Source organism: Erythrolamprus reginae, chromosome 1 (genome assembly GCF_031021105.1).
Source record: "Erythrolamprus reginae isolate rEryReg1 chromosome 1, rEryReg1.hap1, whole genome shotgun sequence".
In the NCBI taxonomy this organism is placed as follows: Eukaryota; Metazoa; Chordata; class Lepidosauria; order Squamata; family Dipsadidae; genus Erythrolamprus; species Erythrolamprus reginae.
The window spans coordinates 385,435,482-385,450,848 of record NC_091950.1 but is presented as its reverse complement, the minus strand read 5'-3'; the positions used below and the strand labels follow the sequence as shown (position 1 = coordinate 385,450,848).

Genomic DNA, 15,367 nt, shown 5'->3' with positions numbered 1-15,367 from the left:
AATTAATGACCAGGGAAGAGAAGACTAAAGTATGGCTATTATGATTACATATCTAAAAATAGAACTGGGGGAAAGAAAGTTCTGCAAGATAGGTAAAGCACAGAAAGCAATAGATACCTTTCAAACATCCACATAGCCTCCCTTTTCCCGCCAGCATTTTACATGACTTCATTATGCCCACCATCCCTGATGTTCCTCCTTCATAATGCTTGCTGTCTTTCTTTAGTTCTCAGCACAAAATTTAATGGTTTTCTGTTGTCATTTTGAATTCTGAATTAAGTACAGTCATACCTCGTCTTACGAACCTAATTGGTTCCCGGGGGAGGTTCGTAAGACGAAAAATTCGTAAGATGAAACATTGTTTCCCATAGGAAACAATGTAAAGTCAATTAATCCGTGCAACAACAAAAAAAACCCCGCAAAAAAATGCTGCCGCCCGGCTGTCACCTTTTAAAACAGCCCGGGGGCTTCTCAGCGGCCTCCCGAACGCCGAACGCCAACCCCGAACTTCTGGGTTCGGCATTCGGGAGGCCGCCGAGAAGCCTCCCGGCTGTTTTAAAAGGTGACAGCCGGGCGGCGGGGCTTCTCGGCGGCCTCCCAACGCCTAACCCGGAAGTTCGGATTTGGCGTTCGGCTTCGGGAGGCTGCTGGGAAGCCCCCCGGCTGTTTTAAAAGGTGACAGCCAGGCAGCGGGGCTTCCCAGCGGCCTCCCGAACGCCGAACCCGGAAGTTCGGCAAAAGTTCGGGTTCGGGAGGCCGCTGGGAAGCCACGCCGCCTGGTTGTCACCTTTTAAAACAGGCGGGGGGCTTCCCAGCAGCCTCCCGAATGCCGAACCCGGAAGTTCGGGTTTGGCGTTCAGCTTCGGGAGGCTGCTGGGAAGCCCCCCGGCTGTTTTAAAAGGTGACAGCCGGGCTGCGTGGCTTCCCAACAGCCTCCCGAACCCCGAACCCGGAAGTTCGGCAAAAGTTCAGATCAATTGAATCTGATGGTCTATGTGCATACTTCCTAAAAAAGCTCTCAAGAGTCATAATGCCGAACCACTAAGCATAATCTTTTTAAAAAATCATTCAAGACTAGCTCACTATCAAAACTATGGTCGCAAGCAATGGTCATCCCCATCTTCAAAAAAGGAGATCCCAGTCTAATTGAAAACTACAGACCAGACTCATCACATGCAAAGTCATGGAATCAATCATAAATCAATCAATTACCCTCCACCTAGAAACTAACAACCTACTCTCTAACAAACAATTTGGTTTCAGAAATTATCTTATAACCTGCAACTCCTTCACTGCAGGAACATATGAATTACATATCTCAATCAGGGCAAATCAATAGATGCAATTTACATTGATTTCTGTTCATGACAAACTACTTCTAAAACTCAAATCCTATGGCATCTCATGATCCCCCCCATAGTTGTTCTTATCAAACAGACAACAAGTTGTCAAAATAGGGAGTGCCATATCTAATCCAGTTCCAGTTAACAGTGGCATACCCCAAGGCAGCCTTCCTTGACCAACACTCTTCATACTCAATATAAATGACCTTTGTGATCACATTACAAGCAACTGCGTTCTCTTCGCCAACAATGTAAAACTTTTCAACACCACCGAACACAGCTACTATCCAAAAAGACCTTGAGTTTCTGAATAGTCAAATATCTGGCAACTCCAATTCTCAACCAAAAATGTAAGGCTTGGGGATAATTGGCCACTCCCATACCATATTTAAGTGATGAAAATGACTGAGGAATTTGCAGGAAACAACTTCGTCCATTTTCAAGTCCTTGTTTTTTTAAAGTCATGCCTCTATTTCTGCTTTTGTTTGATATCGTCAAGTTGCCTGCAAATTGTTCCTGGGCGTTTTGCCAAAAACAGCAATTCAATTCAATTCAATTCAATTTATTGGATTTATATGCCGCCCCTCTCCGAAAACTCGGGGTGGCTAACAACAGTCATGAACAATATACATGAATAATATACAGTTAAAAAAAATCCAATACTAAAAACTAACTTAAGACCCCTTAATGTATAAAACCAGCATACGTACACACATACCATACATACAGTTGTATCAGCCTAGGGGGAGAAGAAGTCTTAATTCCCCCATGCCTGGCGGCAGAGGTGGGTTTTGAGTAGCTTACGAAAGGCAAGGAGGGTAGGGGCAGTTCTAATATCTGGGGGGAGTTGGTTCCAGAGGGCCGGGGCCGCCACAGAGAAGGCTCTTCTCCTGGGTCCCGCCAAGTGGCATTGTTTCGTTGACGGGACCCGGAGAAGACCCACTCTGTGGGACCTAACTGGCCGCTGGGATTCGTGTGGCAGAAGGCGGTCTCGGAGATATCATGGTCCGATGCCATGAAGGGCTTTAAAGGTCATAACCAACACTTTGAATTGTGACTGGAAACTGATCGGCAACCAATGCAGACTGCGGAGTGTTGGTGTGACATGGGCATATTTAGGAAAGCCCATGATTGCTCTCGCAGCTGCATTCTGCACGATCTGAAGTTTCCGAACACTTTTCAAAGGTAGCCCCATGTAGAGAGCGTTACAGTAGTCGAACCTCGAAGTGATGAGGGCATGAGTGACTGTGAGCAGTGACTCCTGGTCCAAATAGGGTCGCAACTGATGCACCAGGCGAACCTGGGCGAACGCCCCCCTCGCCACAGCTGAAAGATGTTTCTCTAATGTGAGCTGTGGATCGAGGAGGACGCCCAAGTTGCGAACCCTCTCTGAGGGGGTCAATGTTTCTCCCCCCACGGTAATGGACGGACAGATGGAATTGTCCTTGGGAGGCAAGACCCACAGCCACTCCGTCTTGTCTGGATTGAGTTTGAGTTTGTTGACACCCATCCAGGCCCCAACAGCCTCCAGGCACCAGCACATCACTTCCACTGCTTCGCTGACTGGACATGGGGTGGAAATGTATAACTGGGTATCATCGGCATATTGATGATACCTCACCCCATGCCCTTGGATGATCTCACCCAGCGGTTTCATGTAGATGTTAAATAGCAGGGGGGAGAGGACCGACCCCTGAGGCACCCCACAAGGGAGAAACCTAGAGGTCGACCTCTGACCCCCCACTAACACCGACTGCGACCGACCGGAGAGGTAGGAGGAGAACCACTGAAGGACAGTGCCCCTCACTCCCAACCCCTCCAGCCGGCGCAGAAGGATACCATGGTTGATGGTATCGAAAGCCGCTGAGAGGTCAAGAAGCACCAGGACAGAGGACAAGCCCCTGTCCCGGGCCCGCCAGAAATCATCCATCAACGCGACCAAAGCAGTTTCCGTGCTGTAGCCGGGCCTGAATCCAGACTGCTGAGGACCTAGATAATCGGCTTCTTCCAAAGACTGCTGGAGTTGGAGTGCCACCACCTTCTCAACAACCTTCCCCATAAAGGGAAGGTTGGAGACTGGACGGTAGTTATTAAGCACGGCTGGGTCCAGGGAAGGCTTCTTGAGGAGGGGGCGCACAAGTGCCTCCTTATAAAGGGCCGGAAAGGACCCCCTCCCCAAGGAGGCGTTGACAATCTCCTGGGCCCAGCTCCGTGTCACCTCTCGACTGGCCGAAACCAACCAAGAGGGACACGGATCCAGTGAACAGGTGGCGGAACTCACAGCGCCAATGGCCTTGTCCACTTCATCAGGTGTCACCAAGTCAAACTCCTCCCAGACAGATGGACAAAGACGTTTAGCCCCAGTCACCTCGACTGACTCGTTGTCAGTCGACTCTGTTTTACAATTGGAGTCGAGGTCCGCCCGGATCCGAGCGATTTTATCAGCGAAAAACGTGTTAAAGTCCTCGGCAAGTATCTACTGTTATCTGAAAAACTCTTCCTCGAACTTGCGTTCTTTTACTTGGTCTATTACCTTATTGTTAGGAAGACTAATTAACAGCCTTGCACAAAAAAGACTGATTTATACTTTATTTGAATTTACTACAACTGCTAAGTAAGCCAATTAGTAGCCGTTATTATACAGATGCTGTGTTGTGCTGTGTTCCTTGATCAGAAAACTAAATCAGAACATTGCCCGCCCTGCACCCTTGTTACATAAAAGCACAACAATATATTAAAACATATTCAAGAAAAGGAGTGGTTTTCATAAAATGATGAGGTATAGAGGTGTGGAACTCACAAAGGGAAAAATAACAATTTTCAATTATCCAAAAACATGTCTGGCAATTTTAAGGGCTTCACTGACTAAATTCTACTCAAGTTTTTGCTTTCTACCCAAGATTTAGGTCTTTCAGTGCAGTCTTTAAAATATACCAGGGGAGGGGAGGGGCAGAGGTGAATTTTCAGAAAACCGAATTGATGGAAGTTTGTTTGTTTGTTTATTTATTTATTCTATTTTTATGCCGCCCTTCTCTTTAGACTCAGGGTGGCTTACAACATGTTAGCAATCGCACTTTTTAACAGAGCCAGCATATTGCCCCCACAATCCGGGTCATGGTTAAAATAGCATAAAAGAATTCCATTTTTCTTCCTTAAAGCACTTTAATTTGTAACCGTTTCCTGCCTCCATTGAATTGGAGGAAAGATAGCAAAGGAGCAAATTCTGATCACAAATTGGTTTTTGAGGGGGTCTTCGCTGCTTTCTGAGCTTGGTTGTTTGCCTGAAGATGTTTCATTACCTAAACTAGATAACATCATCAGTGCAAGAAAACCATAACCATATGCTTCATAACTTCATATTGATTATATTTCCTTAATACGATGTGACATATCCTATGTCATATATGTACTGAAATATAACATAATTTGTCATTAAATCTGAAAATATATTTCAACTGGAGAGTACATACTCAAATGGAATTCTCTGAATATTCAAAAATTATGTGTCTACCAAAGTGTCAGGCCCAAATCTTCATGTGGAGTTAGAGAGTTCAGCCTGACACAACGCAAGGGGGGATGGGAGGGGTAGTGAGTAGTCAGAGGGGAAAGTTTCTAGACACAACCAAAGATTCCTTTCTCCAAGCCAAGGCCACTGTTTGTTCTTCCTCAACTGAAGAAAAGAGGAAGTTGATAAGCCCCTGCACACAGACTGGCTCTCGTGATGAACTTGTGGGTGTGGGGGATGTAAGATGAACCTAGGTGGGATTCTGGGAAGTACTCAGAATCAGGCGTAGCTAACATGGTTCTGTTAATAAATCAAGCTCTGATTGAGAGTATTGGACTGGGACTTGTTTTATTTCTCAGATGCTATTTAGAACACTGACACAAAGATGCTTTCAGTTATCATCTGCAAATTGTGTTTTGGGAAGAAGAGAGATGAAGCAACTCCATAGAGAACAACTGGGGCCAAAGAGCAAGTAGGACACACAGTAGAAGAAACTTGACCTGTTCTTAGATACTTACGGTTATCATAAATGGGATTGGAGATGACTGGAGATATGGGTTGTGTGCAGTTGCCATGCTCATCACAGATGAATGCTTGGAAACAGAGTCTAACCACATTGAGATCATATTCTTCAACTGTCAACAGCTGTTCTTCAGAAACTATGAAAACAAACAAACAAACAAAAATGGGATATTGTATTTAAATTGGAAGTAATTTCTAGCTTTTGAATCAGCTTGGTACAAAAGGAGAGGTGAAACTGGAAAATACAGTTCTGTAGGGCTTAGATTTAATTATATTATCTTAACAAAATTACTCGGTGAATGAGATGGCAGTCTCTAAATTAGATAAATAAACACTGGAATCTCTATATCTACATTTAACAATCTGTGTCTGTATGTTTACACATCTATTTATCATCTGCCTGCCCTGCCCTATCCATCCATCCATCCATCCATCCATCCATCCATCCATCCATCCATCCAGCCAGCCAGCCAGCCAGCCAGCCAGCCAGCCAGCCAGCCAGCCAGCCAGCCATCTAAGTTTAAATTGTATCTAATGTAAATACTTAGTACAGTTTTACTTAGTTGCTTATAATTATGTTACTGTTTTGTTTCTCTTTCTCTCCCTCCCCAACCAACTGCTGTTTTCTTGGGATTCCTCCCTTCTCTCTCTCTGTAGTTTACTATAGGATTTGTAGGGCTTTTCTTCCTTATCATCAAATAGCTTTTTATGAAATGCTAGGTTCATAACTTTATTTTTATATTTTATATTTTAATATAATGATAGTTAAAAATTATTCAGAAATTGCAATGTTTTTGAAATATCAGACTTAAAAATTATTGAAAAGAAAGGGGGGGGGGGAAATCTGGAGAGTTGCCATTACAATACCTGGAGGCAGCAGGATAGAAAAGAAAGAACTGGAGAAAATCACAAAATATAAAGACCTGCAAATAGAAGTAGAACAACTGTGGCAAAGGTAGTACAGTATTAATAATAATAGCACCCTGGCTGCAATTTCAAAATGTCTGAAGTATGAATACCATGGGCATTGACAAAATTCCTATCAGCCAGTGGCAAAGACAGCTTTACCTGGAGCAGATAAATCCTGCGACAATACATTTAAACAACTGTAACTGTCTATCCCAGGTTCTTGGGAAGGATATTGACAAAAATGGCAAATCCAGTCTAAACATCTGGCTGCGTGACCAACTATAGTAATAAAAGTAGGTTAAACCTATCTATAGGTCATATCCTATTTATAAATTGTTAAATATTCTGTAAACTGTGTTAAAAAAACTATAACTACCAGCAGTGGCCATATAATGAACCCCTATTTCAGATATGCCATTGCAAGAAGGTGGATCAAAATCTTAAACCTCATTCTCCCTTGGCATTTTTCTGTGATTGGTTTGACATGATGGAAGTTGCAATTGCTAGCCCAGTGTTGCAGAAAAACACGCTATCAGACTTGGGTTATAATGGTAGGCTGGAAGCGTCTAATCTTACGGTAGAATTTAGCATTTTCAGAATAGGAAAAGTGCAATTCACAATCATTTATTCTTCCTGGGTGTTCTCAATGTCCTCATTTTTTTGTTGCCATCTGTGGAATTAAGTTTTCAGCATCACATATAACCAATGTTCCCATTGATCTCCCAGTACTATGTTGCTAGATAGGGCAGCATGAATGAAATTTGAAATGGAAATGCCACCCACATTGTGGTGATAAATTGCAAATGTTACAGAAAAGTAAAATATCGCTTCCATCATAATTGCAGTCCTACTTACATACCACAAGGGATGTGACACTCCTCCCACTATGGTTTTTATACCTTATTTTCTTTCTTTTTATTAGAAGGGGAGGAGGAGGAAGAAGAGGAGGAGGAGGAGGAGGAGGAGGAAGAGAGACAAGAGAAAGCTATAGTATACTACTCTGAATCGATAAGGATAGCTAAAAGAGAAAGTATATAGATTCAACTGGGCTGTAGCCATTGTGCAGCACCTTATCTATCTTGGTTCTAATATAATTGTGTCTCTACATAATTGTTCTTTATACATATACATTCAGGAAATATGTTTTATTGTATTTCAGAACTAAATATTTGCATAGTTCATGGAACATTTAGAGGTGCTTTTATATCAGCTCCTAGTACAATTGGGCAATTTTTATATGATTTTTTTAAAAATGCAGGAAAAATACTGAGAAACAAAAGGTTTGTTACTGTCATTCTATCCATGTTTCTTTGCAATTAAACACAGCTTAATTTGCAATTAAACACAGTTGGGTAGGATTCTATGTATACACATATAATTTTGTGTTATATAATGTTATAGTATACATAAGTTGTAATACAAGTTCTGCACATGACGGAAATTTTTGCATTACATCCTTAATATGAGGTTTTTTTCAATCTCAGGCTCAAAAAGAGGAAGTGCATTGGTCTTGAGCTATTTTTAAAATCAATTTCCTATTACAAGAATAAAATAGAACACTGTAAATACTCATGTTTTCCTTTGCTACCATTCTGATAATATTGATAGGCTTTTAACATGAACAAACCCAGTAACCTTTAAAAGCATTAAGATAGGTCAGTGAGATTAATGTATTTATGAAGACCCTGAATTTGAGATCACCTTCACCCCAAAGAAGAATCAAGAACAAATGTATAAGCACAGGGAACAATTCAGTGTTCAGTGCCCAAATTCTCCATATTGTCTATTCATGGTTTTCAACTCCAGTTCAAACCAGGCTTACAGATTCCCCCCTCCCACCCTGTCTCTAATAAATGTGTCCATGTGACATATATGAAAATTTATGTTCGTACTATATATTACTCATTCATATATTTATTTGTCTAGCTGGATATACAAAGTCTTGTATATTGAGCTAGACAGATACTCAATTTCTTGACAGCTTACAATAAAAGAGGATACCATTCCACTGAAACAAAGAACAATTAAAATCAACAGACAGAAAGCTAATAATAACAATTTACAATGCATTAATACTTAAAAGCCAGTTTTAAAAATGTTTTTAAATGCTAATAAAGATAGCGTGTCTCCCAGCTCTGCAGGAAATAGATTTGTGTATAGTACATATACTTGCTACAAGCCTAGTAATACATATACATATTGCTTCAATTAATCACCCATTACAAAATATCCTGCCTGCATATATTAACTGTCCTTGCACTCACACTAGAAGTGTTCCCACGCCCAGAAACTTCTAAATATGCATACATTCCAGAGAGAATAATGGGGTAAGAAGTAAAGGGGAATTGTTCTGGAAAGAAAATAAAAGAGAACTGGGGAACAACAAGGGGTGCAGACCAAGAGAGAGGAATTGGCAGTTGATAGGGAAGAAAAAATGATAAAAGCTCCCTTGAGGGAGGCAAATTCTATAGACAAACAGGCCACCCCAAGAAGAAGTTAATCTTTAAGGCATCCAGAGTACCTTTGTGGCAATTTATATCTCACTTGTCCCACACATTCTTTTATTGGTGAATATAAAATGATCACCATCTCCATCTCTATTCACAGGCAAGGTATCACTGCTGTACATGTCTGTAGGGCAAAACCTGGGTGACTTAAGTCTGCCCATGAGTTGTGAAAGAAAGATCAGAAAGCCACATCTGATCTTGCACATTATACTCCCCAGGGGCAACTACTGCACATTTCCTCCTTTTAAAATGTGTTTCCTTTTCAAAGCAACTTTATAGGATATATTCCAAAGGTCACAGTTCAAACAGGTGTTTCCGGTGTTTCAGCCAACAGTTCTTAACCGTGGTTGATAAATCCACAGTAACTGAATTTAAACATGCCTGGAATAAACATATATCCATCCTAAGATAAAATACAAGAAATAGCATAAGGGCAAACTAGATGGACCATGAGGTCTTTTTCTGCTGTCAATCTTCTATGTTTCTATGTTTCTAGACTGTACTATCTTCTTATCAACCCTTTTCATGTACTTATCCCCACGCTCATCAACATTGGTTGCTCTGGCCTATTGGAAGCATGCCCAAGCATTAAGCAAATCAGAAGTGGACTTACGAAAAAAGCAGTTGCCAAGAGTCAACACCAACTCAAAGGCATAAACACATAAGAGTCAATAGCTCTGCATTATCTTTCAGTCAAACACACAATGAGTAGGGTGAGCAGGCATTCCAGATTTGCAGGCAGTGGCTTGGTTTCAAGGACGTGTGCTATGCCTCTGGAATATGCCTTTAAAATAATAATAATAATAATAATAATAACAACAACAACAACAACAACAACAACAACAATAATTAAATAAGAGTCAGCATTGATGGAGGTCAACAATAGGAAGCTACTCAAGGTGAAGCAAACTAAGGACCAGTACAGAAAAACTGTAACTCAATGTCGTATGGACAGTTGGTGGAACAAAGCATTGAATGGTCAGTTCTTGGAGAAGATTGAAGGCAAAGTGGATAAAGAAAAGACCCAGTCATGGCTTATAAGTGGAACACTCAAAAAGGAGACAGAAGGACTAATACTGGTGGCACAAGAACAGGCCATTAGAACAAATGCTGTCAAAGCCAGAATTGAAAAATCAACAGACGATCCAAAGTGCAGACTCTGTAAAGAAACAGATGAAACAATCGATCACATACTCAGCTGCTGCAAAAAGATCGCACAGACTGACTACAAGCATAGACATGATGCTGTGGCACAGATGATCCACTGGAACTTGTGCCAGAACTACTATTTACCAGTGGCAAAGAACTGGTGAGATCATAAGCCTGAAAAAGTGGTCGAAAATGAGCAAGCAAAACTACTGTGGGACTTCCGACTTCAGACTGACCGAATTCTGAAGCATAACGCACCAGACATCCTGATTGAGGAGAAAAAGAAAGTATGGATCATTGACATCGCAATCCCAGGGGACAGCAGAATTGAGGAGAAGCAGCTAGAGAAATTAGTGAAATACGAAGATCTAAAAATCGAGCTGCAACAAGTCTGGCATAAGCTAGTGAAAGTGGTCCCAGTGGTACTTGGCATGCTGGGCGCAGTGCCAAAGGATCTCAGCAGACATTTGAAAACCATCAGAATTGACAAAATCTCCATCTGTCATTTGCAAAAAGCCGCTTTACTGGGATCGGCAAACATAATTCGCCACTACATCATGCAGTCCTAGGTGCTTGGGAAGCGCCCGACTGGTGATGAAATACGAAATCCAGCATGGTGATCTCGTTTGCTGTGTTGTATTGACATAATAATAATAATAATAATAATAATAATAATAATAATAATAATAATAACAACAACAACAACAACAACAACAACAACAACCATCATCAACACATGGCTTTTAGGAATCTGAAAACAGACACTAGGCAGAGACAGCACAGCACAGCACAGGAAATAAGTTCCTAATTCATAGTTTCTTGTATCTGTGCAATTGGATTACTGTATGTGTGATGTACAGCACCACTAAATGGCAGTCATATGGAAAATACTTGCTCTGTGCTGCCATCAGGCAGTTGCCCAAATGTTTGTATGCCCAAATGTAAGGGGCGTACATAAGTGCACTGGTGTGCCTTTCGTCCCCTGTCCAATTGTCTTTCCTTTCTCTCACTTATCATATATATTTTCTTTCTTTCTTTCATATATCCTCTCCTCTAAGTTCACTTTTACCCTTATATATATTACTACATGTCTATTTTTCTTCCTATATATTTGTGTATTGGACAAATGAATAAATAAAAATAAATAAATAAATAAAAATAAATAAATAAATAAATAAATAAATAAATAAATAAATAAATATGGTAGCTTAAATCTATGTACTTGAGGAACAGCAGGAAGTAGCAGCAGTATGATAAACAATAATAGGTTTGTATCAGTTCAGCAAACTCTCTTGGTAGAATTTAATTTTCTTTCATTAAGTTTAGTAGTTAAAATTGTAGTTTGGAAGATCTTACTTGAAAGAAGATTGACATTTTTAAAACTATAGTAATAGAAGGGTTTATTGCTTATTACCCAGCCATTAACACAGTTTGATCCAGAAATCATTTCAAACACAAAATAAAATCACCATAAAGAACAGGAAGTTTCTGGAATTACTGAAAACTGCTTCCTTTCAGCTTCATTATCGTTCGGGGATGAGTTTTCTGAAAATGAATTGGTCACTAGTGGATGACTTTGTTGGGATTTGTTATCTTTATTGCTTATAGCAGATTTCTAGGTGCAGTTTAAAGTCTTAGTTCTGACTTATAGAGCTTTGTGCAGTTTAGCATCAAAAACATTGCAGAATTTTCATAAACTAAAGGTGGTATAAGCAAGAAAGGTGTTTTTAATGGCATCAATGCTCAAGAATAGGGGTGTCAAATTCAAGGTATGTGGGCCAGATCCAGCCCAGGAGGTGCTTAAATCTGATCCATGGGATCAGCCTGGAAATAGCAAAGGACTGACCCATAATCTTCTGGCAGCCAAATTAGGCACACAACCCCCCCTCCCAATGTGTGGCCACCACACCCCATTTTGGTTGACAAAGTGCTGCAGGAGGCCAGCTGGCCTCTCCACCCCCACCCCCCAGCTGGCCCACAGAGAAGAGCTACATTGCTAATCCTGCCCTTGAATAAATCCAGTTTGACACACTTTCTCTAGAATAAATTGTATCAGGAAGCTACACTAGTACCTTGATGATGGTCTTTTAGAAGCTAGTGAAGGTTGATATTTTCTGAAGGACTTTGGGGGATAACAGTATGTTTCTGTACTGTTAGAGTTATTATTGTTTTTTACTTTATGAGTTTTTTTCCCTGTTTAACTTTATTTGGATTATTAGTTATCTGTTTATTTTTTCTTAATGTGGATGTTTGTTTTTCCTTGGGCACTGTATTGTATTTTCTGTTATTGCAACCTATCAGAGAGCTGAATGATTTAAGAATATAAAAATTTAATCAATGCTACTTTGCTATGAACAATAACAGCAGAGAAATCTTTCCAAATAGTCACTTGCTCTGTAGGTATGTAATTTTTGCCTAGGACTCATGGGAACTGAGTTATGGATTAACGAGTGCTGTTAGATGTGGACTAGAAAAAAATGACCATTGTGTTATGAATGCTCCAATTGGAAAAAACAAAGATTGGATAATATGCAATGGGGATGAATAGTCTATGGCCTCCGGTTGCATGCAGTTCTAATCCGTGTTTTCTTATCGTCCCCAGAGCCACAAATTCTGCTATTCTACCAAAAGCTATTAAATAGTTAATAACCCATTGTAGCCAAATGGTCACTTTGGCTCAGTTTCATGAATTTGCAATCAATTAACAATTTTTCTTCTAGTAGTCCTCCAGCTGTTGGCCCTGGTTGCTCAGTTAACAGTCCTGAGTCCTGTAGCCCATGTTCAGAAGATGTCTGGAAGAACTAACACTAGCACGCTCCTTGTTGACCCAGGTGACAACTAATCTAGTGTAAATTTTTGTAAATTATATCTCACTATATTGTTATGGGAGCATCACTTTTCATCTGACTCCTCTGGTGAAATCTGTCCACTATGGTTGAACTTCTAGCACACCTCTCATCTTCCTTTGACCATATAAACCCCACAATCACATTACTATTTTATCTTTTATTTATTTCAATTCAAACAGTGATCATGCAGTACATAATATTATCTCCTATTTTTCCCACCAGGTAGGTGGGTTGGACTTAGGGCAGGGGTGAAATCCAGCAGGTTCTGACAGGTTCTGGAGAACCGGTAGTGGAAATTTTGAGTAGTTTAGACAACCATTTAAGGAAATTTTAAGTAGTCCAGAGAACTGAAAATACCACCTCTGGCTGGCCCCAGAGTGGGTGGGAATGGAGATTTTGCAGTATCATCCACCCACCCACCCACCCATCCATCTATCATCTATCTATCTATCGGATTTATATGCCGCCCCTCTCTGAGTGGAGTGGGGTTGGAATGAAGATTTTATAGTATCCTTCCCCTGCCATGCCCACCAAGCCACACCACGCCCACCACACCATGCCCACAGAACTGGTAATAAAAAAAATTTGATTTCACCACTGGTCTAAGGTAGGAGTAGAACTCATGGTCTCCTTGTTTCAATGGAAGTACCTTAATCAATACATCAAACTGGCTTAATTTAAAAAGTCTTAATTGCAAATTGTGCAAGTGTGCAGGGATGGAACTTAAATTCTTTCCCCCAATCTGTTCTGTCTGCTGCTTTTGCTCTGCAAAGCAAAACAAAGAATATTAAGGAGCCCTCCATGTGTTCACTTTCCTGTGCCAGACCATTTATAATACCCATTATCATACTTATCCTTCCTGGTTGTCATGGTTCAAAATTAAATAGACCTCATTTATTATTTTAAAGGTAAAGCAATTATTTACTAAAATAATTTCTACACTGTTTTTATTGCAATGGAAACTTCAACATAATTTACAATAATATCTATCAACTACCAACTAAAATCATGACTGGTTTTATCCATTGCAAATGATGGGAGTTGTAAAGGAGAATGCTCTTTGTGCAATAAATCCTCAGCTGAATTAGTAACCAGTGTTAATTGCAGTGACAGATGCTGCCTATTATAATTGGTGTGATGCTGTGTATGATGCTGAAACTACAGCGCCATGGCAAGCAGAACTAGCTATTTCTCTCAACTTCCTCTTTTGAAAAAAAAGCCACTGAAGCAAAAATCACTACAGTTACGCAGCAATTAACTTCACTGAGAAATACTACTGAGAAATATAGCATTCTGAACTCATAATGGTCCAGAAGGATACATTGCTGTCACCCTTTGCAGAGATGCATGAATACTATTGCTCTTTATAATCAATGTCTGTCTTCTCAGCTAGGTACACTAGTTCTACAACATGAAATCTTGCCTCAGAAATGTCAGGAGTACCAGCTATTTGGACTTCAAAATGAAGCTTATTGACAAGCTTCCTTCTTTTTCCTTGTAGAAAAACCAAAATGGGTTACATGCATGAAGCAGACAACTTCATTTTTTGTTTTATTTTAAAACAAGCCAAAAGTCATTTAACTTCTTCATCAAATGTTCCCTTGTGCCTTTCTGAATTTTACGTAGTTTGGTCAATTTACCATTAATACATGCCTGTTGGCAAATGTAGATCACTCTAATACGTTGAATATATTGCTGTCCAAAGTCCATTTCTTCCAAGAATCCAAACAAAGAAGCCCAATTTAAATTGTCAAAGGCTATTTCCGCATCTAAAAATATTAAGGTATTCTGAATCTAAATATGATCTTGCAAATATTCAATTATATACAAAACAATTCTAACATTATCTTTTAACTGTCTTTTAAGGTGAAAAACTAGCTTGGTCTTCATGTATAAAATTCTACAGAATTTTTTTGTGTTTGTTCTCTGAGTACATTTTAGAAACCCTAATTAAGACTCCAAAAAGTCGAAAATTGGTGACTTTCCAAAGATTTCTCAAATGTATTGCTCCAACTGCATACCATATGCATTTGAACAGAATAGAACAGAACAATATAAACTTTATTGTCACTTTAAATGTATATTAATCAGCACATATTAAAATGAAATTTCATTGCATTTAGCTCTCAAAAGATAACCACTATACACACACATACACACATACTGCATGATTACCTCTAAGTGACTTCTCAGAGTTTAGAATATTTTGTGTTAAAAAGATGCACAACTCTATATTTACAGTAAATTCTTCAGAATTTAGCTATTTCTGAACTAAAAGGATTTGTCCGGCTACTAGCCGTTAGAAAAGACAACTTAGCAGCAAAGCAGAGCATACAGAAGATAACTGACAGAAGAGGCACAATGCTAAATGTAAAGTTGTCAAGACCCTCCCTATAGTGACCTCTCCCCTTGGGATTCAGGCCTAACATGAAACTGAACTCACCACACACTAACACAATCTTTCCCAGCCAGATACCTTCCAGATGTTGTCTAGAGGATTCCCGGGCAGACTGATCTAAAGTCAACTTTGAGAAGAGGCAAACAGTGCAAAAATAGAAACCTTATCTTTGTAGGTTAGTTATA

The 15,367-nt window shown here is 40.0% G+C and overlaps 1 protein-coding gene across 1 annotated transcript in view; it reads right to left on the bottom strand.

Annotated features, from left to right (window-relative positions):
- REL (REL proto-oncogene, NF-kB subunit) overlaps nucleotides 1–15,367 on the bottom strand; it is a 64,493-nt gene that overhangs the window by 14,698 nt on the left and 34,428 nt on the right. Inside the window, exon 5 of the mRNA XM_070734785.1 lies at nucleotides 5,367–5,507. Coding sequence (XP_070590886.1) covers nucleotides 5,367–5,507 — 141 coding nt within the window. The remainder of the gene's footprint in view (nucleotides 1–5,366; nucleotides 5,508–15,367) is intronic.